At 36.8% G+C, this 25,298-nt stretch overlaps 1 protein-coding gene across 1 annotated transcript in view; it reads right to left on the bottom strand.

Annotated features, from left to right (window-relative positions):
* UBE2E2 (ubiquitin conjugating enzyme E2 E2) overlaps positions 1-25,298 on the bottom strand; it is a 352,686-nt gene that overhangs the window by 65,628 nt on the left and 261,760 nt on the right. The window contains exon 3 of the mRNA XM_029940354.1: positions 21,129-21,261. Within this exon, the coding sequence (XP_029796214.1) occupies positions 21,129-21,261 (133 nt within the window). The remainder of the gene's footprint in view (positions 1-21,128; positions 21,262-25,298) is intronic.

Raw genomic sequence — 25,298 nt, 5'->3', positions numbered from 1 at the left:
TCACATGCCCGACCATAGAGCCGGGAGAGAAAAGAATCACAGGGCTAACTGAAGGAATAAATGTCATATAAGAAGACACAGGGCTCTAGGGTTCAGATCACAACAGATGATGTCTGGCTGGGAAAAATCCCAGGAAGTGTCAGAGAAGAGATAGGTACAAACTGAAATCTGAAGGATTGGGGTAACAAGGGCTTGATGATCATCTTTTTTTCTTTTACTTTCCTGGATTGCTCACCAAGAAGAAAAGAGCAAACTTCAAATGTGTCTACATCAAAAATTCTTGCTATGCCATCACATACTGATCTGCAGTTACTGACTTCATAGACAGTCAGCTTCATAGCAATGAAAAAATACAAAGGGATATTAATGCATTCTGCAAGAAATGTAAAGAACTGACATGAGAGAAATGTATGTGCAGACACTACCTCCTCAGTTTCTCTATCTCTTCATTCTCTTCATCACCACTTTAGTTCAGGCGTTCATCATTGCTAGATGCAATTGTTACAACAGCCTCTTTCACAACACTATTTCTCTTTGGTCTCTTCTTTCCACCACTATGCATCGTATTGCTTCAAGGGTGATCTGTCTAGCATGCAAATACATTCAATTGTTTACTGGTCGCGGGATAAGTCCCTTAAGGTGGCACATCTGCCTGTCTTGGTCCTCCATGTACCACACTGCCCTGTAAAGGTCACACACTTACAGTCTTCTGTGTATGCTATTCTTTTTCTCAGAAATACAGTTTCTTTTCTCTGGGGGGAACTGCTACCATTTTTCAAGTGCTCTTTCTCCAATGTTCTCACTGTATTGTTATCCATGGTTCAGTTCTTGATATGTGTCCCCTCCACTGGTCTGTTAAGTTCCATGAGGGCTAAGGCTGGGTCTCTTTTATTCCAGGGTGGGTACAATCTCCTATCCTTAACTTTTAATTATCCTAAAATCCTACTATTAAAATTAACTCATGGGTTTTGACATATCCAGCCAAAAAAAAAATCACCAATAAAACAAAACAACCAAACAAAAACAACTAAAGAAGATAAAGCTTATCCCAGCAATAATGTAGCAAATGAAAGTATCTTCTTGGAGTAGGTAGAAGTGAACTGTAACAGATGGAAAAGTGAAGGCAAAGTTTTCAACTCTATTCAATTATATTACATTTTATTTTTTTGTTGTTGTTGTTAAAAAAGAGAATGATGTAGTTTTTAACAAATCTCTAGAAAGGATTATTAAGCAAAAGACTTGTTAGTATTGAGAAAATGATGTGGTGATCAATGGGATTAAGCATGGATATACCAAAAACAAACTGTGCCATGGGGTCACTCTATTTCCTTCTCAATATGGCTATTACAATTATGGATTAAAGGAATAAAGCAGACATATTTGAACTCCTGCATGGTTTATAATGAGGTCTTTTAAAAGTTGTTTAAAAAACTTACTAATTCAAGGCATAAATTGAGGGTCATGTGCCGATTCTCTTTGAATACAAGTGCTGTCCCAACCAGTTATATCTCTGAGGTGACCACATCATTCTTTGTTTATTCCCTTTAACAACTTCTTCCTATTCTGGTCAGGAATACACACAATCAAAAACTCTTCGAAGTCTTCTTTATTATCGTCAATGGCACTGGCCCAGTGCCAAAATAAACACAGCAGCCTGACAGCTATAAATTTGACTTTTATTTATGTAGGGAAGTATAATTTATGACCAACGAGACTGTCAACAGTATAGTCCAAAGGCAAACTGCGCTATGAAAAACCTCACTTTGACTTTATCCTTGTGGGCAAGAGGGAGAATTCCAGGCTGCGTGATAACTCAGTTTGGAAGATCTGCAGTAAGCTCAGTAAGTAAATTTTAGCAGATTTTGTTGAATGACCGAATACATTAAGTAGGTACAAAAAAGCACTTCAGTAAGATAATGTATGACTAGCCCATCTTTTTCAACATTTTATCAATGACTTAAATGAAATGGAGACATAAAAGACATGCTTACCCAAGCTGCAGGTAACAGCCTCACTGTCAGATGAAGAATAACAAGATCTACTCAGGTCAAATTACAGATTAAAAGAAATAATACAAGTTGTTCAGGAAAAAAGAATGACCTACATTTAGACTCAAAGTGTATAATTTTCACAAGATGGAGGAGACCAGATAAAATGTAATGATATAGTGCTTTTTGAATGAAAACGATCAGAAAAATGAAATAGAACACACACACAGAAATGTACACAAATCATCAGTGCACAGCTTGATGAGTTAATACAAAGTCAACTAGCTCGAGTAACAACTACCTAGATGATACAGAACACTGCCAGAACCCCAGAAATCTCCCTTCTTTTTCTTTCCAGTCGCAACCAACCATCTCCCCAAATGTAACCACTATTCTGACTCCTATGTAACAGTTTTTCCTGTTTTGTAACCCATATAAATGGAATCGTACACTATATACTCCTTTGTGTCTTCTTTCAATATCATGTTTGTGAGATGCGTATGTATTGTTCACTGTTCTGTTTATTTCACTAATACATATTGTATTCCACTCTATGAATATGCCACAAGTCATTAATCTATTCTACTACAGATGATCTCTCCCCCAGGAATCTTCTGTTTAAATAAAGCTTAAGAAGGGACAGTTAGTGCAATGTGACAAAGTAGAGGCAAAGACAGAGTTCACATACTTTCTTTGCCTAAGTATGTCTTGGAAGACAAACACTTGCATTGATTTGGCTTTCACGATGTGACTTCAAATTCTAAAGCTGTAAAAATGGCACAGAAAAGCAAGTATGTTCATACTTTATTACTGAAGGTAGATATTCACAGGAAAAGGTACTTAGTTCTTGGATTATACTATTTTCCTGCTTTGCAAAATTTAGCCCATGTACTTAGCATTACGTGAACCTATATTTAAAGATGCAAATTATTTGCTTATAATTTATGTCAACAGATTGTCTGCATAAAATATAGCCTAGATACTTTATAAAACCAAGAATACAGTGTTTCAAACAAGATAAAAATAAAAACACAAATTTTTTCTTTAACAAAGATTAATTTCTTGACACCAGTTTCATGCTAATATCTGCAGCACTTAATTTTAAGCATTTTAAGATAAATTGCATTATCTTTAACTGTTTTTTAAAATGTATTACTTTCTATCGTGTCTACCAAATGCTTTTATGACAAACATCTTCTTTGAAAAGAATAACCCTGCCCTCCACATATATCTAATGCCGTGGAAAACACTGAGAACACACACACACACACACACACACACTCTTGCTCACTTATTTTGAACTTTTCAGTACTATAAACCCACAAGGAAACAGATTTCAGAAGTGTTAAAGATATGACAAGATAAATGAATATTCATTGGTTTTATCAAACTACTATATGTCAGGTACTACAAGATAAATAAGGTCTTTGTACTTAGCTCAGAGTCTAGTGTGGGGAGGCAAAAAAGGAACTAACCCACAAATAAGTAAAAATGTCAGACTTGTTTCATGAAAGAAATGATCTGATGTGACAGAATATAAACAGTGTAGAATTATTTACATAAGGTGGTCAGGAAATGCACCTCTCATCAGGTAACACTCAAGACGAGGCCTAAACAATGAGAAGTTGCTGGCCACCTGAAGAACTTGATCACACATGTCCCAGCCAAAGAGATCACCAAATCCTAAGGTTCTTGAGAATAAAAAGGAGGTCAAAGTGGGGCTGGTGGAGAGAACAGGAGGGCCTTGTAGGCCAACCTTAGTTGAATTTATTCTAAATGCAATGGGTGCCATTAAAGATTTTGAACAGGACAGTGATCAATCACTGACAGTACAAGATTAAGGGCACCTTGGAGACTCTTAAACTTCCTCTTTCTACAGATATAAATGCTAAATTCCAGAGAGTTTAGTGTCCTCAAACATACGTGGCTGGAAAGTGTAAGGAGCACAAGTTTCTCTTCAATAAGAAAAAGGCTAACCTTCAGGCACATGAAAAGGTATTATTTGTATTCATAATATGAGAAATGCAAGTAATTAAATATTCTTTCCTATCTACTAGATTGCTAAAGGTCAAATATTTGGTGTGCCACACAGCACAGTGAGGAAGCAGGGTTTTCCCTACGTCCCTTAGATGCAGGTGCATCACAGCTGGGAGTCTAACTTGTTATTATACCACTTCTTTTGAAAAGAGAGCAGTCTGGGAAAACTCTATCAAAACTGAAGAAGCATATACTCTTTTTTCTGGGAATCCAGTTCTAGAAAATTATCCTAAACATGTATTTACACAAATTTACAAAGCCAGTACGTACATTCTCAAGTATTATTGGTCATAGCAAAAGAATGGAAATAACCTACACATCCAATGCAAGAAACCCAGTTCAATGATTATGGTATATTCATCCTATAAAATACTAAATAGTTTTAATAAAGCTAATCTACATATATGAAAACAGGACAGTCTTGAAGGTGATAAATGAGGAAAGCAAATGTAGAAAAAAGAATGCCTTTGGAGGGGACTGAAAATGCCAGGCAGCAAGAAGGAAGACTTAATTTCACTGTATGCTTTTTGTGTTGTTTGAACTTTTTACTGTGTGCACGTGTGTGTACACTTGTGTGTGTATGCGTTTTTATATCACCTATTTAAAACGATTTTAAAAAATGAAATAGTCTGGGGGGACACCTGGGGTGACTCAGTCAGTTTAGCATCAAATTGTTGATTTTGGTTCAAGTCATGATTCCAGGGTCGTGGGATTTAGGCCTGTGTAGAGCCCTGCCTCAGGCCTCATACCAAGCATGGAGCTTGCTTGGGATTCTCTCTCTCCCTCTGCCTCTTTCCCCCACTCTCTCAAAAAAATATGAAATAGTCTGAAGAGAGAAGTTTAGAGTGATAGAGGCCTACCTCAAGAAATAAGAAAAAATCTCAGTTAAACAATCTAACCTTACATTGAAAGGAATTTGTAAAAGAAAAACAAAACCCAGTTGGTAGGAGAAAGAAAATAACAAAGATCAAGGCAGAAATAAATGAAATACAGACTAAAAAAATTAGAAAAGATTAATGAAGCTAAGAATTGTATAAAAAGATAAATAAAATTAATAAACCTTTAGCTAGACTCATCAAGAAAAAAGAAAGCTCACATAAAGTCAGAAGTGAAAGGAGATGTTACAACAAATACAAAGTATTGTAAGAAATGTCTACAAAAAATTATACACCAATCAACTGGACAATCTAGAAGAAATGGATAAATTCCTAGAAATATATAATCTTTTCCAAACTAAATCAGGAAAAAGTAGAAAATCTGAACAGACTGATAACGAGGGACAAAATTAAATTTGTAATCAAAACTTTTAACAACCAAAAGTCCAGGACTGTATGGCTTCACAGGTGAATTCTACCAAGCGTTTAAAGAAAAGTTAATACCTATCTTCAAACTATTCCAAAAAACAGAAGATGAAGTAATGTTTTCAAATTCATCCTATGAAGCCAGCATTACTAGACAAGTAAAAAAAATTACAGATCAATATCCCTAAAGCTGGACTGAATTCAATAATACCTTAAAAAAATCATTCACCATGGCCAAGTGGGATTTATTCCAGGGATGCAAGGATGGGTCAATCCATATCAATCAATGTGATACACCACATTAACAAAATTAAGAATAAAAATCTCATGGTCACCTCAATAGATGTAGAAAAAGTATTTGACAAAATTCAACATCCACTCATGACAAAAACTTTCAATAAAGTGAGTTTAGAGGGAACATATCTCAACATAATAAAGGCCATGTCTAACAAACCCACAGCTAACATCATATTCAATGGTGAAAAGCTTAAAGCTTTAAGATTCGGAACAAGAAAAGGATGTTCACTCTCAGCACTTTTACTCAAGAGAGTGCAGGAAGTTCTAGCTACAGCAATCGTACAAGAAATAAAAGGCATCCAGGGGCGCCTGGGTGGCTCAGTCAGTTAAGTGTCCAACTTCAGATCTCACAGCTCATGCGTTTGAGCCCCACAGCAGGCTCTGTGTTGACAGCTCAGGGCCTGAAGCCTGCTTCAGATTCTCTGTCTCCTCCTCTCTGCCCCCTCCCCCACCACTCACACTCTGTGTCTCCCTCTCTCTCTAAGATAAATGAACGTTAAACATTTTTTCAATAAAAAAATGAAAAATAAATAAAAAGTATCCATATTGGTAAGGAAGAAGTAAAACTGTCACTATTTGCAGATGACATGAAACTATATATAGAAAACCCTAAGGACTCCATCATAAAAACTATTGGAACTAATAAATGAATTCAGTAAAGATGCAGAATACAACATTAATATACAGAAATCTGTTGCATTTCTGTATTCTAATAACAAAGTAGCAGTAAGAAATATTAAGAAAATAATCCCATTTATAATCTTATCATAAAGAATAAAATACCTAAGAATAAATTTAACCAAGGAGGTAAAAGACTTGTACTCCAAAAACTGTAAGACACTGATAAAAGAAATTGAAGATGACACAAACAAATGGAAAGGGATTCATGCAATCTCTATAAAATATGAATACTATTTTTTTTTATAGAACTAGAAAAACATCCTAAAATTTGTATGGGACCACAAAAGATCCTGATTGCCAAAGAAATCTTGAGAAAAGAGAACAAAACTGGGGGTATCACAATCTCAGATTTCAAGATATACTACAAAGCTATAGTAATCAAAACATTATGGTACTGGCACAAAAATAGAGACATAATATCAATGGAAAAAGATAGAAAGCCCGGAAATAAACCCATGCTTACACAGTCAATTAACCTATGACAAATAAGGCAAGAATATACAATGGGGAAAACTAAATTCCCTTCAACAAATGATGCTGGGAAAACTGGACAGCTATATGCAAAAGAATGAAACTGAATCAATTTCTTATACTTTACACAAAAATAAACTCAAAATGGATTAAAGACCTAAATGTGACACCTGAAATTATAAAAATGCTAAAAGAAAACACAGGCAGTAATCTTTTGGACATTGGTCTTAACAACACATTTATGATATGTCTCCTAAGGTAAGGGAAACAAAAACAAAAATAAACTACTGGGACTATTTCAAAATAAGCAGCTTTTGCACAGTGAAGGAAACCTTCAACAAAACAAAAAGGCAACCTAGTAAATGGGAGAAGGTATCTGCAAATGATATACTCAATGAAGGTATAATATCCAAAATATATAAAGAACTCCCACAACTCAACACCAAAAAAACCCAAACATTAAAAAATGTTTGTTTTAAACATTTGTTTAAAAAACTGTTAGATTAAAAAATGGGCAGAAGACTTGAATAGACATTTTTCGAAAGACACACAGAGGGCCAACAGATACATGAAAAGATGCTCAACATCACTCATCATCAGAGAAATGCAAATCAAAATCAGAATGAGATATCACACCAGTTAAGAATGGCTACTATCACTCTAAACTGTACACTCTGGTGGAAGTGTAAATTGATGCAACCGTTGTGGGAAACAATATGGAGGTTCTTCAAAAAGTTAAAAATAGAAATACCATATGATCTCGTAATTCCACTAATATTTACCCAAGGAAAATGAAAACACTAATTTGAGAATATACATGCACCCCTATGTTTATTGCAGCATTACTTACAATTGCCAAGATACAGAATCAGCCCAAGTGTGTATATAAAGAAGATTACACACACACACACACACACACACACACACACACACACACAAATGAGCCTAAGGGGTATTAAAGTAAAGTGAAATAAGTTAGACTGAGAAAGACAATTACTATATGATTTCATTTATATGTGAAAGCTTAAAGACAAAGCAAATGAATGAGTGAACAAATAAAAAACAGAATGGGCTCTTAAACACAGAAAAGACCTGGTGATTGTCAGAGGGAGGGAGGTGGGCAGATGGGCAAAATAGGTGAAGGAGATTAAGACGTAAAAACGTCCAATTATAAAATATAAGTGAGTGGGACAGAAAGCACAGTATAGGGAATACAGTCAATAACACTCATATCTTTGTATGACGACAGATGGTAGCTACACTTGTGGTTAAGCATTTTGTAATGTATATAAATGTTGAATCACTATGTTATACACCTAAAATTAAAATTAATGTAATATTGTATATCAAATATAATTCAATAAAAAAACAGTCTGGTTTTAAAAGCAAATCGCTATAGAAGAGGTGATGGGTTTTTTTAAGTTTGTTTTTTAATTTTTGAGAGTGAGAGATCGTGTGCATGAGTCCGGGAGGGGCAGAGAGAGTGGGGGAGAGAGATCCCAAGCAGGCTCTACATTATCACCACAGAGCCCGATGAGAGGCCCGAAATCATGAAACCATGAGATCATGACCTGAGCTGAAACCAAGAGTTGGACACTTACACGACTGAACCACCCACGTGCCCCAAAGAGGTGATGCTTTAGGGTAAGAAAGCAAGAAAAAATGTGGAAAGGAAGAAAGCAATGGCAAACACTTGAAATAAACATATTGCTTTATATATCATTTCCTTATTGTATAAACTATTGTCTTATATAATCTACAGGGATAGAAATTATGTATAATACACCATACATACATAAATTCATAATTTTGCAAATGCCTTATTTAACATAATTCTTCACAAAAACATAAGCAAAATGGATGTTTCCCATCAACTACATAAAAGAATGCGAGGGGTCATCTAAAGTATGGCTGTTGGCAATATACTGGATCACTGAGTTTTTAGCAAAGATCACTTCCAGCTTAGCCACTGCAGATGTAAAGGGTCAGGGTAGCTGGGATGGGAATCAGGAGGCCAGGATTTCTGTATTTACTTACTTATCTTTATTTATTTTGAGACAGAGTGAGAGAATATGGGACAGAGACAGAAAAAGAGAGAGAAAGAACCCCAAGCAGGCTCTGCACTGTCAGCACGGAGCCTGACGTGGGGCTCAATCTCACAAGGAGGCCAGGAGTTCTAATCCTGGCCGTGGCACTTATTAGCTCTTTGATCCTAATCACTTTACTTAAAAATTTCAGTTTCCTGTAATAATGAAACCTACCTATCAAAGTGAGAGAATCAAGTAAGACAGTGAATGTAAAATTACCTAATGTTAGCATAAAATACTAGGCATTAAAAAATACAGTATGATGTCTAGTACACAACTCTCCATAACTACCAAAGTGTCAGTCAAATTTGAAGCTGAAACAAGGCTCAAGGAGAGCTTGAGGAAGGTCATTTAGTCCCTTCCCTTGCAGGAGTAACTATTTTGATTTATTTTAGTCCTTATTTAGGCACTTGTGGGAAGATTAATTTGTTTGGTAAAATTATTCATGCTGTTATGATTTATTAGCAGATGAGTCTTTTTAAAATAAGAATATGATATTTTGTGAGGCATTACTGCGTACTCTTGCATGGAAAATAACCTCCAATCTTCAATTACTGAGAACATATGGAAAAAGAAAATGTGAGTTTTGTTACTCTTTTCAATTATCAGTCTTTCCTTTGGGAAAACCATTCTGTAAATTTTTAGTTTTGACAACTCGGTTTTGATTCAAAATTGCATATTTCTGTGGTGGAGGTCATTTATTCTAGGGTTTCAAACCTCAAACCTGGATCTCTAGCTCATATCCCTTACTTGAATTCCAGATCTGTAAAGCTGCCTAATGAACATTTCTCAGCCAAATGTCCTATATGTTCCTCTTAGAAAACATGTCCCCACCTGGTTACTCAGATTAGACACCGGAGAGTCCTCACAGATGTCTCTCATCAGTTAAAAGTGGATACCAATGTTACTGCTAAGACAGTGCTTCATAAAACAAACAAAAACCAGAATCAGATCTATAGATAAAACAAATTGGTGGTTGGTAGAGGGAAGGGGTACCGGGGATGGGCAAAATGGGTGAAGGCAGGATTAAGATATGGTCTTCCAGGGGTGTCTGAGTGGCTCAGTAGGTTACATGTCTCACTCTTAATTTGGCTCAGGTCATGATCTCAGGCTTTGTGGGACTGAGCCCTGCATCAGCCTCTGTGATGATTGCATGGAGCCTGGTTGGAATTATCTCTTTCCCTCTCTCTCTGCCTGTCTCCTGCTTGTGTGTTCTCTCTCTCTCTCTCTCAAAAATAAATAAGCATTTAAAAAAAAGTACAGTCTTCCAGTTATGAAATGAGTAAATCACAGGAACGGAAGATACAGCCCGTACGAGACATGCAGTACATGTAAAAGAATGTAGTCGGTGACACTGGAATAGCGAAACATGGTGACAGGTGGTAGCTACACCTCGTGAGCACAGCATAACGTAGAAAGAAGTTGAATCACTAGTTGTGCACCTGAAACTGATGTAACATTTTGTGTCAACTATACTCATATAAGAAAAGAAAATACTGCTTCCCAACCATGGGTGACTTCCCTAGGCCTCCAAAGGACATCTGACAATATCAGGAGACATTTATGTCTGTCACAAACTGGGGGCCTCAGAGTGAGGGAGAAAGACTGCTATTGGCATTCAGTGAGTAGAGGCCAGAGATGCCGCTGTGCATCCTAGCATCCTCCAATGCAAACGATATCCCTCCACAAGGATGAATTATCTTGTCCAAAATATCAACCAGGCTGAAGTTGAGAAACCTTGTTCTATCGTTTCTTGAATGTAAGCCCTGCAAGAAAGAGGCATTTCTGTATGTTCAGTATCTGGATGGAGAGTGGTACATGCGTATTTAGTGAATAAAGCACTAAAAAAACAGATTTCACATGCTATTCCCTTTGTCTTAATCCCCAAAGCTCAGCCTTCATTGCTTCCTAGACTGGACTGTTGTATTAGCCCCTGCTTGTTGTTCTCCTTGTCTACATGGTCCCTGGGCTGTATCTTACTGATCTTTATGTATCAAGGCCCAGAAAGCAGTAAGGGCTCAATAAATCTTGGCTTTATAAATTAGCCTTAGCATAGACATTTTAAATAGCAACTATTAAGAACTTATGAGAATGTTTAGCAATTCTCTGCTAACATAATAATACCATAAGAAAAATGTACTTGATTGGCTTAGAATAGTTACACCTGTATGAATTAGTGTAGGTATCTGATATTGGGTCTATTTTATTCATAATCTTTAATTTTTGCGTGACTCTGTTTCTCCTTCTTTTCTACAGGGGAAGACTGGATAATACTTGTAAAGGCCAGTTGATTCTATTCTTCCCCTAACTCAGTGACAAGCCATGATTACATACTGACTAGGATCTTGGCCAGCTGGGAACTGAGAACATTTCTTTCTCCCTAATTTTCCTAATTTTCCTTGGACCTGCTTAAGCAAATTTCTAAGAGGCTGCTATCTCATCAAGAGATCCAGATCCAACTCTAAGGGGGAAAAAAATCAAGGAAACTTGATCATTTGCCAGAGAAGAGTTGCTATTTGGCTGGTAGTCTTAAAAATAAACTCAGATCTCCCCATTCTATCCAAACACGAATAAGACAGCATTACTTATATAGCTATCTAAACAAGTCATACCTTTAAATAAGGTAAAGAATATTCACAAGTTTTTCTTACATGTAGAATACCATTTTCCCTATCTCATTTCTCAAGTGGATGACAGAAAAGAATTTGTTTTAAAATTTACAGATACTTCATCAACACACGCTGTCTGTTCTAGATCTTGATCTGTTCTCATCAGGGATTCTTTTCTACAAGGTTAAGAATATTACAAATTTGAAGGTTCTGGCTTAGTTATGCAGAAATTTCCCTCTTCACAAGACTATTCCTTCAACACTGCACTTGTCCCTGCACTTTCTGTGACTCATGGTGTTTCAGAGTCCCCAGTGTCAACCTTGTTTTCTGGGACTAGTGGATCTCTGCCCTTTGATGTTGGGATCCTGAAGATTTCACCTTTTCTCTTCAGAAAACCTTCATGAGGGGAGAGTGTCACTTGTCTATATTTGGGAACTTCTCTTTGGAAAAACCATCTCTCGCTGATAATTAAGTTGCTATCTTCCCATGGCTTTAACAGTAAGAGGGTTCCCCATTTCCCAAGCATCCAGTTTCCTTTGTTCATTGAACCTCCCTACAGAAGAACATCCTTTGTGAAGGAATTTAGGTCTGTCCATTCCTTCCAGTTATGCTGACAGTAATATCAACAAACACCACCTCCCATTTGGAGTGAGGTCACAGAATGGAACTCCAGAGTACAAAGGAGCACAGTAAAATACTTGTTTGAGACCCCTACCTCTACGGCAAGACTCTCGAAAGGGTGTGTGAGTAGACACCAGAGAGGCTGATTACACACCAACTCCATGTGAGCTTGGGCAAAGGTGTAGGTGGCTGAGTCAATCCAACCCAAATAGATTAAGATGTCTTGGACAATAAGCATTTCAAGGAAGACAATATAAATTAAAGGTCTTTCTCCAAAATCTGGGACTGCATTAGACTATAGAAAACTAGAAAGAGGGGAGTCCTTACAAAATGCTACTAAATTGAACTTGCCAAATGGTTGATTCCTTTTCAGCTTATTGGCAAATTAGTTTGGTTTAGAACAAATAAAGTTGCTTTTCCTTGCCCAGAAAACAAACAAAACCTAATCCTTCTTCTTAGTAATCCTTAAAGTGGTGGTAGTTGGGGGTCATGGTTGGACACACAAATGGATACAATGCATAGTTTTAAAAGTAGGAAGACAATGACCACTGTTTTGATCTATTTTTACTCATCACATGCATCCTGAAATTTCACACAACATTAATGTATAGCATTGGCATTTTAAAATGGTTTATTATAAAGGAGAATGAACTAAAAAAGAAAACATACTGACTCATGAGATACTACCGCAGCCCAGGCATAAATAACACTGAGGATACAAGGCTATTTTGACAGTAATTAACTGTGAAAAGGACCTGTGAAATGGGAAGTAACATCTCGTTAGCTTAGGGCTAACAAAACCCAGAAGTCAGTTACTTATGGTTTGACACAGAATTAATACCTCAGTGTCTCTGAAGTAGGAAGACCCTGGAGAAAAGCCCTAGGTGCCTTTGGAACAAAGATCCTCGCCCAAATTGAAAGGCACTTGAAGTGTCTTCCTAACGTTCTTTCCTCCTCATATCATCAATTTCATCTCCCTCCTCCCAAAAACTGCTTTAGAGAATGATCTGATATAATTAGATACACCAGAGTGTAAAATATAAGTGTTCCTTCTTCCAGGGACCTGAGCAATTTAAATCTCTATTGTTGGGGAATGAAAGGATCAGTTTAGAACTGGGTTTGGATTCTAGTTTAGCCGCTTACTTTCCATGTGACCCAAGGGCCACTTAACCTCTGTGAGCCTCAGTTTTCTAGGCTGTACGTGGGAGTGACAGTAGAATGAATACTGCCTTTATGGCAAAGTTCTATGGATTAAATTAATTCAATAATTTTTTACTGAGCACCTATTAAATCATCAGACATTGTTATAGGTGCCAGAATATAAGACTGTCATCAAAATAGACAAAGTCCTTGTGCTTAAGAAACTTACATGTTAAATGAAGAAAGAGAAACATAAACTCACGGACAAAGAAATATCTCATGCCAGGAGGGAGAAGTGCTATGGAGAAAAACCAAGTGTGGTGGTTGCGGTGGGGAAGCTCATGGGGAGCAGATGGTGGTTGGGAGTTGTCACCCAAGAGCTTCTCTGAAAAGGTAACATTTGAGGGGGAAACGGAGTGAGCCACATGTATTTTAGGCAGAGGAAAACCATGCAGGCAGAAGGAAGAGCAAATGTCAAGGCTTGGTGGAAGCAGTATGCTTACAGTATCTGAGTCAAGAGTGATAGCGATTTTTAAATATGCTTGTTTTCGAAAGACAGCAAGTGAGGGAGGGGGGGCAGAGAGAGCAGAAGACTGAGGATCTGAAACAGGCTCTGCGTTGACAGCAGAGACCCTGATGTGGGGCTTGAACTTGTGAACCGCAACATCATGACCCGAGTCAAAGTAGGACATTTAACCTACTGAGCCACCCAGGTGCCCTGAATGATAGAGATTCTGAAAAGTATATTGCGATTTTACAAGGCTTTGTGTGCTTTTACTCAGTGGGCTGGAAATCACTGAAAAGCTTTAGGCAAAGAACTGATATATCTGACTTCCACTACAAATGGACCATCTGGTACAGGGGTGCACACTGCAGAAGGGATCAGGCAGAAGCAGCGGTACAAGACAGGGACTTCCACAAAAATCTGGGGAAGGGCAGTGGTTAAGGGCGCCTCAGGCCGGAGTGTTTGTTACTAGGGAGAGGTGATGAGAAATGGTTAGATTCTGGATTTATTTTGAATATTTATCTTAAGTCAGTGAGACTGGGCCTGGCTAGGGTATTTGAGAAAAGTTAAAAATGACTGCAAAGTTTTAACTTTAGCCACTAGACAAATGGAATTCTCATTCACTGAGATGGGAAAGACTGGAGGAGCCGGTTTGGCAGGAGTGGGCCTGGGCTGTGCAATCAGCGGCTCGGTTTGGGACCTGTTAGGTTTGAGAGGACTGTTGATGTTAAACTGCAGATGCCAAAAAGGCAATTCAATATGTATGAAAGCACTTAATCCACGGGCAGGCTTTATATAAATGTATGAACTCGGGTTAAACAAGTTAATTCATGTTACTCCACAACTGTGTATTCTACCCCCAAGGCCAGAGCAACTGAGCGGGGAGCTGCATTTGCATAAATAAACCATTGCTCTTTCTGAAAATCTGAGGGAAACACCATCAACTTTCTTCTTTGAGCAACAGCAAAAAAACAAAAACAAAAACAAAAACAACCCAACAATAAAAAAATAATAACCCAATTGAAATAAAAAGTAGAACTCCTTATTGAACTTGTTTTAATTATAGATCTCTCTCTGGCTTTCAAATGCTGAATATCACTGATCCTTACTATAACTAATTAGCTACTTTATTCATGCTTAGCCTTCTCCTGTCAATTTAAGGTTAAACGCTAATGAGGATAATAAAATAAAGATTTTGAAAATATGATGGACCTAAATTATCTATTTAATTGTCTGAAAGCAGTTAAGACTTACTTTATGACATTGCATTAATAAGCAATCTTGTAGTTAGATTTATAAAAAAACCATAAAACATAAAATATGCTCTGAAATGACTACTAATATTTTTAAATCTTTTGATAAAATTTGTTATGAAAAACAAATTATATTACAAAGCTTTTAGATACTACTTATATCAAAGACCTTTCTTTTTCTCATACAAATACTTCTATGTATACACACAGTTTTTAAAACATTTTAGGCACAAATTTTATCATTCGTTTTTAGAAAATACCTACTGGCAGATACTGTCTAGCCATTACCAGAGTAAACAATATTTTCCAGTAAAAGATATGAACACTGAGAGCATGTTTGACTTGTGCACAGGCTGCTTTTGACACTAAACTAATAAACATACTTCATTCTCCCTCCCTCCCTAGTCTTCAATCTGTTTTATTTAAAAATTTTTTAATGTAATTTGTTGTCAAATTGGTTTCTATACAACACCCAGTGCTCATCCCACCAAGTGCCCTCCTCAATGTCATCACCCACTTTCCCCTCTCCCCCACCCCCATCAACCCTCCTCAGTTTGTGCTCAGTATTTTTTTTTTAATTTTAAAATTTATTTTTGAGAGAGAGAGAGAGAGAGAGAGAGAGAGAGAGAGAGAGAGAGAGAGAGACAGCATGAGCAGGGTAGGGTCAGAGAGAGAGGGAGACACAGAATCCAAAGCAGGCTCCAGGCTCTGAGCCTGGTTCTCAGCTGTCAGCACAGAGCCCGACGCGGGGCTTGAACTGATGAACCGTGAGATCATGACCTGAGCTGAAGCCAGATGCCTAACCAACTGAGCCACCCCTGTTATCAGTATTTAAGAGTCTCTTATGGTCCCTCTCTGTAACTTTTTTTCCCCTCTTCCCGTCCCCTATGGTCTTCTGTTAAGTTTCTCAAGATCCACGTATGAGTAAGAACATAAGGTATCTGTCTTTCTCTGACTGACTTATTTCACTTAGCATGGAACCTTCCAGTTCCATCCAGGTTGCTGCAAATGGCCAGATTTCATTCTTCCTCTTAAATCTGTTTTAAAATGCTCACTTATTTTTTATAAAATAAAATACCCAGAACCAAGGGAAACAGAAAAAGTCAAATCTGAATAGGCTACTTCTATGCATTTCTGCTGTAAAAACAAAACTCTGATATGTTATCTCACATAACTAAGGTAGTGTGTGTGTCATTAGAATCTCTGAGACACAAAATATCAGACACAGGGTGTCACAATATTTTCCAAGTGTTTTTAGTAGAAAAAATAATACAGAAATAAAACAATATAGAACATATCCTATTACTTTGCTTCTGAATTTTTCAAGTATGCTAGTTAATTTTATTTGGTGTATAACTTTCAAAGTGAAACTTTCATATTAGAAGTATCGGACTACAGTATACATGAAAACTTCCACATCTCACAACTTTTCCTCTATTGGTCTGGCAAATATTTAAAAATCCTCAAAGCCGAGCAGACTGAAAGGAAGTACTGTACTATTTGCTATGTTGATGGCCATGAAGTAAACTGATACAACTTTTCTTGAGGGCAATTTGTCAACACTTAACAAATTTTTACAAATATAAACCGATCTACCCAGAAGTTCCATGTCAACAAATTTAGCCTTGGGAAATAATTATGCAAACATATAAAATATGTAATTGTAAGGATATTCATCATATCACTGATTATAACAAATATTGGCAACAGCTTAAATGTCCAATTAATAGAAAATTAAATTTGATATATTTATACAATGGAATACTCTGTAGCCTAAGTAATTCTAATGTAACTACATACTTATTGAACAATATTGAGTGTTCGGTGAAAACAGAATATTAGATAAAAAGTAATTCTAAAAGCAGGAGGAATATAGCCCAATATTTATATATATATTTGTGACTATGCATGCAACATATTTACATACAGAGAACAAAAGTCTCAAAAGAGATATACAAAATGGCATAAATAATTAATTTTTGGGTTAGGATTATAGGTAGTTTAAATTTTCTCTTTTTGCTTATCTCCAATTACTTTTTATTCTATAACGAATATACAGACTTTGTAAAGAACATTAGAATATTTACACACTGGACTTCTAAAAAAGTGTAGGTTTTGAGCACAGGAGTAATTATCTATAATTATGAATAGGAAAGTGTAATCCCCAATAAGATAAAAAGCAATTTCTACTTTACAAATAATAGATATCTGCATTATAACACTGAAATATATGTCTAGACTGAAAAAAATTCAGTATTAAAATTTTTTTGGATATACCAGAAACTTATTATGTTTTTCATTTAGGCCATAAAATATTATTCCTCAGTACTTTCATTAAATGGATATTTTCCCATAGAAATAGTATTATCATTGATGGCTAAACAGTCAAATGAAGACTTGGCATCAGATATATGTAGTACAGATACAATTAACAACGCTGCACAAACAAGAATGCTGTAGATTTAGGAAGAGAGCATAAACATATTGATTATATAAAATTAATATAGTGAGACTTGGACTGGGATGCAGCATTTGCAAGTGTAACTAGAACTTGACCTATTTAAAACTAGTATACTAAATTTAATGAACACTACATACTCAATTAAAAACTTTTGCTTGCCTTATTAAAATTCAGATGGATTCTGGAAGAAATGATAGGAATGGCTCGTCTGATTTTGAAAAATTAGCTACTGGAGTGTGGGATGTTCAAAGTAATGAAGTCCTACTCCCAAAAGTTCCTATGGTTTGAAGAGGCATCCAAATCATTCCTCTCACATTTACATGATGTATTTGAGCACTATTTATTTTTTTCCCACATTTCAAGTGGTAGAGGTTTATTGATGTTTTAAACTGATAAACATGGCTAAATGGCTTACTATGCCAAGGTATTTAATTTGAGCATGAGCGAATTTAAAGTCCTCACTTAGGATTCCAAGTCTAAGACTGGGGAAAGTCATGTCATGGATTCCATTACGCTCTATTCTGATCTTGTGGTGTGGGAGCCCAATAACCATTAGACAGCCAGTCACATTTACTTGTGAGCCTCTGCTCCCACCAGCAGTTCTCTCTGACACCTACTACTATCTGGGTTCATTCTTCAGAGCACTGGGAAATGGTTCCTTAATCAAAACATGTGGCGAAGGCCGATGGAAAAAAGAACAAAGGATGAGGGCAACAGAGGAAAAATACCAAGACAATGCCAAATGTGGACTACTTAGAAAAACAGGAAGGCATGGACATGGTACCTCAAAACTATTAATAATAAAAGCCTTTGTTTTAGTTAACAGCTTTTGAGATACCCACAAACTCTCCACCCCAACCTAGAATAGCATATCTGTCTATAAAATCTGGTTTCTAAAACTGATAAATTAGGTGGTGATAATTTGCTTTGCAAAACTTCCACAGCTGCACATTTAAATGTGCATTTAAGTTCTGATTTGAGTTATCAAAGTTTGATTTTTTCTTTGTTCTAAGAGATTGCTTAATCAAATTCATTCAGTGGAGGAACTTAATTTTTTTCTGGTAATATTCTTGACAGGTACTAATTCAGCTTTTTTTGAAAACAGAAATATTGGCAAATATTTACTCCCAGTAAAGGGAAGCCCACTGTCTTAGAAGCTGAGCTACTCAAAAGCAGACTGTTTGGCTGTGATCAGATACTCCTCATAAGAATTAACACCTACTTCCCTGTAAGTGACACCCTCCTGCTTCTATTTTTGTCCCATCCAGCCATCCAGCGTAAGGTCTAAATCCTAACCCACACCCCAGGTCCTGAAACTTCTGAGGACAGATATCACATTCCTCCTAGTCCTATTTTTACTAGTGAACATCTCCAGGTTAACAGCGGAGAGTAAATGGTCTGTAAAGTTAGAATTCAGTAAATTCTTGGTTGTCTGTTACTGGAAACCTCTTTAGGCCTCACCTAAGTTTCCCCATCTGTGAAAGAGAACCTCTAACCCTTTGCCGGGTATTTTAGACAGGAAAAGAGTTGGCACAGCTGATGCCTACTACAGTGTTTTACCCAATGAAGCACCTCAGGAATGTGGATGGCTTTCCCCAGCTTATTCTTGTTTGTTCTTGAGATGAAGAGCTTAGAAGTGAACGAAGCACTCCTGATACAGTGCGACTGGTGCAGAGTTCTGGGATTGTAATCCTAAAAATGTCACTTTACGGCTTTCAGGAACCTTACGTTCCTAAATAATTTTAGTCAGCTAAAAGCCCACCAGTTTTATTTACGTGAACATGAAGTAGGTCTCTCTTTCCTATCTCGTACCATGACTTCCTTCTGATTTTCATTGAAATACTACACGTTTATCCATGTTAAATTCCATCCTGTTACTTGTGGGCCATCCTTTCAGTCCATTCAGGCCTTTTTGAACACTCAATTATTTTATTTAACTTATCAGTTCCACCTTCTAGCTTTAATCCACACACTTCTGTCATGCTGAACTTGGATAAGCCCGCACATTTTCTGAGATGCGAATTTCAGATGTATAAACAGCCTGCGCCAGACTCACAAGTCACACAACTCCTTGATCTGAACTTTCTCTCCCTCCTCTTCCCCGCTCTGTCCTTCCTCTACTGAAGAGTCTGTCCAAGAAAGGTCCTCACATGGCTGACAGTGCAGGAAGTACTCCTGGTGATTTATGGGCTCAGTCCAAGTAGAATAAAAGACATAAGGTCTCCACCCAGTAAAAGGAGAAAATAAATATTAGATACACTATGGCTTCATCAGGCTTTCATTAGGTTGAAAATCAGCCTAATGCATGTACGGGTGGTCACCAGTGCCACCAGCTCCGTCAGCTTGTATTGCGTGATGCAGAAAAGAACACGGGCCTTGGAGTCCAACTTCCTGGGTTCGAATACTGACACCACTATTTGCTCGCTGTGTAATACTGGGAGAGTTGCTTAGTTTCTCTGTGCCTTGGTTTCTTCTTTGGTAAAATTATAGTTTTTACTTTTGTTTTGATAACAAAACAATATCCAAGCATCAGTGGAAAGGAAGAGAGAGGAAAAAACATGGAGGGAGGTAAGAAGGAGAGAGAGGAATTAACAGAAATTCATGGTAAAGGTACCCTCTTATTTTCTCTTTTTAAAACTGTCCACTCCAACATACATCTCAAGTAAGTTTTATTTCCCTCTGCAATGAGAGGTTAAGTCAGGTCAAATGAGAATTCTTTTTTGGTGGCCAATGCACAGAGTCAGTATCCTTAGAGTCTTTTCCTTTTCAAAGCGGAGAATGAATGAAAACCTATGAAATGACTGACTTAGAGAAAATAGAAAGGAATGTGAAGAATTCTTAAAGTGTATACTTTTGTCTTAAATAAGTGTAAATTTCCTAAGTTCATTAAATGGTCATTTACATTGATCAACTATTACAAACGCTTCTTTACTGAATTTTCCTGGCATCATTTTTAAGTCCTTGTGGGTCACACTTTCCATGCTAGTGCATGCACAGTTCATGTGAGCAGCTGGACTTTCAAAACTCAAAGCTCCGTGGCCTAAGACGTGCATAGCTGGGCCCCTTCTGCATTTAGCCTGGCTCCTGGGCTTGGCTCTGGCTCCAGCTTCAGGCTATGTCTGGTTTTCTAGGTTCCAGGGCTGGCACAGGCCCAATTTCACTCAGCTAGTTCCACCCACAACATGGTGTTTTATGTTACATTACAATATAAACCACAGAAAGGAGACACTGAGAAAGGATGAGAAAAAGCAATGAAGTAGGAGTAAGGGGCTGGGGTAGGGAGTTTTTCACACTGTTTGCTTTAAAAAAATGTTTTAATGTATTATTTATTTTTGATACAGAGAGAGACAGAGCATGAGAGGGGAAGGGGCAGAGAGAGAGAGGGAGACACAGAACTGGAAGCAGGCTCCAGGCTCTGAGCTTATCAGCACAGAGCCTGACGCGGGCTCAAACCCACAAACATGAGATCATGACCTGAGCCAAAGTCAGAGGCCTAACCGACTGAGCCACCCAGGTACCCCACCATTGTTTGCTTTTAGGTACAATTAGCCCTGGAAAGTTGTCTGTATTCACAGAATAGACATGCACTGCTAGATATGTGTATTTAAGAATATGTATATGTATGCACATATACAACAATACATATTGCTAAAAATGGATGAATACTTCATACTGACCTTAGGGGGTTTAAACGGATAGTCTGGTGAAAAGGTAATGTCAAGAAAGAACACCCCTCCTTCATAGACAGATCCTGGGGGTCCCAATATAGTTGACCTCCATTCATAAATGTTGTCTCCTTTGGGTCCAGCACTGAAATAAGACATACAAATGAAATGTGCTTAGAGATTATGTAAACCCTGAAATTTAAAAAGTTCTATTTATGGTAACAATAAATTGAGCAATTGCAATAAAACACAACAAGTAGGGTAATTCTATATGATGGTTCATTTGTCAGTATTATCAATATTCTATAAAGAAAAGATGTTGGTATCACTTAATAAAACAGAATCAGGAAGATTCTGTTTTGCCAGCCACAATCTAAACTTATTGAACAAAAGATTCCTATAGGGGACCACAGACCAGAGGTAGAAGCACAAATATTTAATAAAGCATGAAATTATCTGTGAGGTCTTAAAAAAGATCATTTGGTCATAGAGTGAAAGAGAAAAATTTTTGAAGAAAGAAGGGCCATTAGAGAAAATAAAGTCTAATAAAAAATAGTCGAATCCCTCTGTTAACAACTGAGAACACGAACGGGGCTCATAGAGACAGTACATGCTCATCATTTATAAAACTCAGCTCAGCTGTCCCGTCTGAATCTTCCTCTTTTCTCTTTTTCTGGACAAAGAACCTCTGCCCTCTCAGCCCTCATGTATCATGAATAGTGTGGTCTGTAGAAAACAAGATGTATCATTTCATTTTATAACAATGTTTTTAATTAAAAGTGTTTTAAAGTAAGTTCTAGGCCCAACGTGGGGCCTGAACTCACAAGCCCAAGATCAAGAGTTGCATACTCTACAGACTGAGCCAGCCAGGCACCCGTGTAATTGTATTTTTTGTGTTTACTTTTTCTGTACCTCCCTAGACTCTCTTTGAGGAATAGATTTTTGCCCTGTCATAGGGCCTAGTGAGAACATGTTTGGTGATGATGGATTAATAGGAACGCAAGGGAAGCCACGTGGCTACTAGCAGTAAACATGCCTTTGCATCTCAGAGAAGCTTGCTGAGGAAAACAAGGCCCACGTAAGTTACATGAATTGTATTCTCTCAGGTGAACAAATGGACCAAATGAGATTATAATTTAGCTTTTCAGGTTTGTTTTTGCTACATCAAGCTAATATCTACATCTAATAGCCATAAATTCCCCTCATGTCCAGTAGCAAAGTGGGCAACACTTTGGGGAAGATTTTATTGTCAACAAAAATTTAGGTACTATTTTTATTTTGAAATTAGTTTATATCTATAAAAACTTCATTGTTGAGTACTGTATCAAAAAAACATGCATCTTAATATACACTGAAAATGCAAGCATAGTTTAATAATAGAAAAGTGTTAGTGTAATTTAAGAGATTAAAGTTGAAAAAAAGGGATAATCTCAATGGGTGCAGGAAAACCACTCAATAGGCTTTAATAATAGCCATTCATGACAAAGAAGCTTTTTTGCAAAATTGGAATAGATAGAAACTTCTTTAACAAACACCCCACAGCAACTAATATATTCAGTTGCAAAATATCAAAAGTATACCCTCTAAAAATTGAGGAACAAGATAAGGTTGCCTACTACATAGACTTGTAATCATTACTGTATTAGAGATCATATTCATCAAAGTATGGAAGACACAAGGAAGGAAAAACAAAAGGTATGGACTGAGATGGAAAAAATAAAACTGTGGGCATTTGTAGTATTTATGTACACAGAAAAATCTATATACAATTTATTAAACTTCATAAAAGAGTTTAAAAGTGGCTAGATATAAGATCAATATGAAAAACCAAGTGAATTTCAGCTACTAACAAAATTAGAAAATATATTTTATTTTATTATTATTTTTTTAAATGTTTTATTTATTTTTGATACAGAAAGAGAGCATGAGAGGGGGAGGGGCAGAGAGAGAAAGAAACACAGAACCGGAAGCAGGCTCCAGGCTCTGAGCTAGCTGTTTGCACAGAGCCTGACGCGGGGCTCGAACCCACGAACATGAGATCTGACCTGAGCCAAAGCCAGACGCTTAACAGACTGAGCCACCCAGGCGTCCCAGAAAATATATTTTAAAATATTTTGTAATAGTAAACAAGAAAACCTTTGAATAAGTTTCATAAAAATATGTAAGAGTTTTTTGGAGGAAATTATAAAACATTGAAATAAAAAAATTAAATAAATGGAGATACCAAGTTTATGAGTAGAGAAACCCAGCATCCTACAGACATTAATCTTCCCCATATTAATCCAATGCAATTCCAATCAAAAGTCTAAGTTATTTAAAAAATGAAATTTGACAGGGCATCAGAGTGGCTTGGGTGGTTAAGCATCTGACTCCTGATTTTAGCTGAAGTCACGATGTCACAGTTTGTAGGACTGAGCCCTGCTTTGGGCTCTGAACCGATAGTTAGGAGTCTGCTTGGGATTCATATTCATTCTCTCTCTGTCTCTCAAAATAAATAAGTAAAACAGATTTATAAAAGAAGAAACTTGATAATTTGATTCTAAAATGCATCTGGAAGCTTAAAGAAAATCCTCAAGCTTTCCCACACAAAGGAATCTGATATATGTCAGAAGTGATGGAGCTAAGAAAACAGTTTTTGTATATGACAAATAGAAACACCAGATTTCTACTTGAATACATATACAAAGCCTTGTTATAGATGGATCAAGCACTTCAATGCAAAAGCCAGAAGTGTAAGAGATTGCCTAAAGAGAATGACAAGCCACAAACTGAGAAAAGATATTGGATCATATAAAATTGACCAAATTCTAGTGTCCAGAGGACATACAATTCCTATGAATTCCTATGAATCATAAAGTAAAAGACTAGGAATCCCTTAGAAAAGACAAAAAGAGGCATTTCCAAAAAAGAAGAAACATGAATGGCCAATAATCATATGAAAAATATTCAATTTCATTAAAATCAGGAAAATGAAAACTTCAAATTACAATTGAATATTATTTTACACAACTGTAATACAGGCAAAAATAAAAGCGTCACAAAATCAACTGTTGATGGTGATGTGGAAAAACAAGAACCCCTATACATTGCTGAAGAGTGTTGAATCACTTTGGATAAGAATGTGGACTTTAAGTTGAATCTATATACTGCTATGTTACAACATTTCAATTGCATTCCTAGGTACATACCTCAGAGAAATTTTTATACATGTGCATCAGAAGACATATACAAGAGTGTTCATGGGAATACCACTTGTAACAGCAAAACTGGAAACAACATAGATGTCCATTGACAGAAAAAGGAATAAATTCATCCAAAGGAATACTACATGACAGTGAAAATATACTGATCAATGTGGAAAATCTTAGAAACATCATATTGAATTAAAAAAAGCAAGTCTAAAGGAATATATATAACAGGATAACTATTTTCATCAAGTTTAAAAACGACCAAATGGGAAAGTACATTGTTGAGGACACATACTATGTGGTATGGGAAGAAAATGAATGAGAACAAAGTTCAAAAGAGCAGATTCCTGGGTGGAATCAGATGGTGGATGAGAAGCACCCAGGAGCTGCACTGGCTCTGGTGATGCTCTACTCAGTGTGTGTGGTGGATTCAGGAGTGACCTGTTTCATTACGAGGTCTCATAACTTACTTATGTGTTAGATATGCTCTTACATATGTACCTAGTTTTCATATTAAGAACAAGTGTGCCAAAAAAGTCTACCAAAATTGTACATGAAGAAAGCAAGATGCAGCATATGTACAGTATGATCATATGATATAAACTAGAGATATAAAACAGTATTTTCTATATTGTTTGTAGACATGAATCTATGTCCAAGTCTTTAAAGAATGAACTAAAAAAGACAGACCTAAATTCATGACAGTGGTTGTGCAGGGAACAGAAGAGAGGCAGAGTAGGGTGATTGGTGGGATAGCTCTGAAAATGGGAAATGAAGCGGAGTTCAATTAAAAAAAATTTTAATGTTTATTTTTGAGAGAGAGAAACATAGAGTCCAAGTGGGGGAGGGGTGCGCGCACGCGCGCGCACACACACACACACACACACACACACACACACACACAATCTGAAGCAGGTTCCATGCTCTGAGCTGTGAGCACAGGGCCCAATGCATGAACTGTGAGATCATGACCCGAGCCGAAGTCAGACACTTA

Source organism: Suricata suricatta, chromosome 5 (genome assembly GCF_006229205.1).
Source record: "Suricata suricatta isolate VVHF042 chromosome 5, meerkat_22Aug2017_6uvM2_HiC, whole genome shotgun sequence".
Taxonomy (NCBI): domain Eukaryota; kingdom Metazoa; phylum Chordata; class Mammalia; order Carnivora; family Herpestidae; genus Suricata; species Suricata suricatta.
Note: the sequence above shows the minus strand (reverse complement) of the source record. Positions and strands in the feature narration are given on the sequence as shown.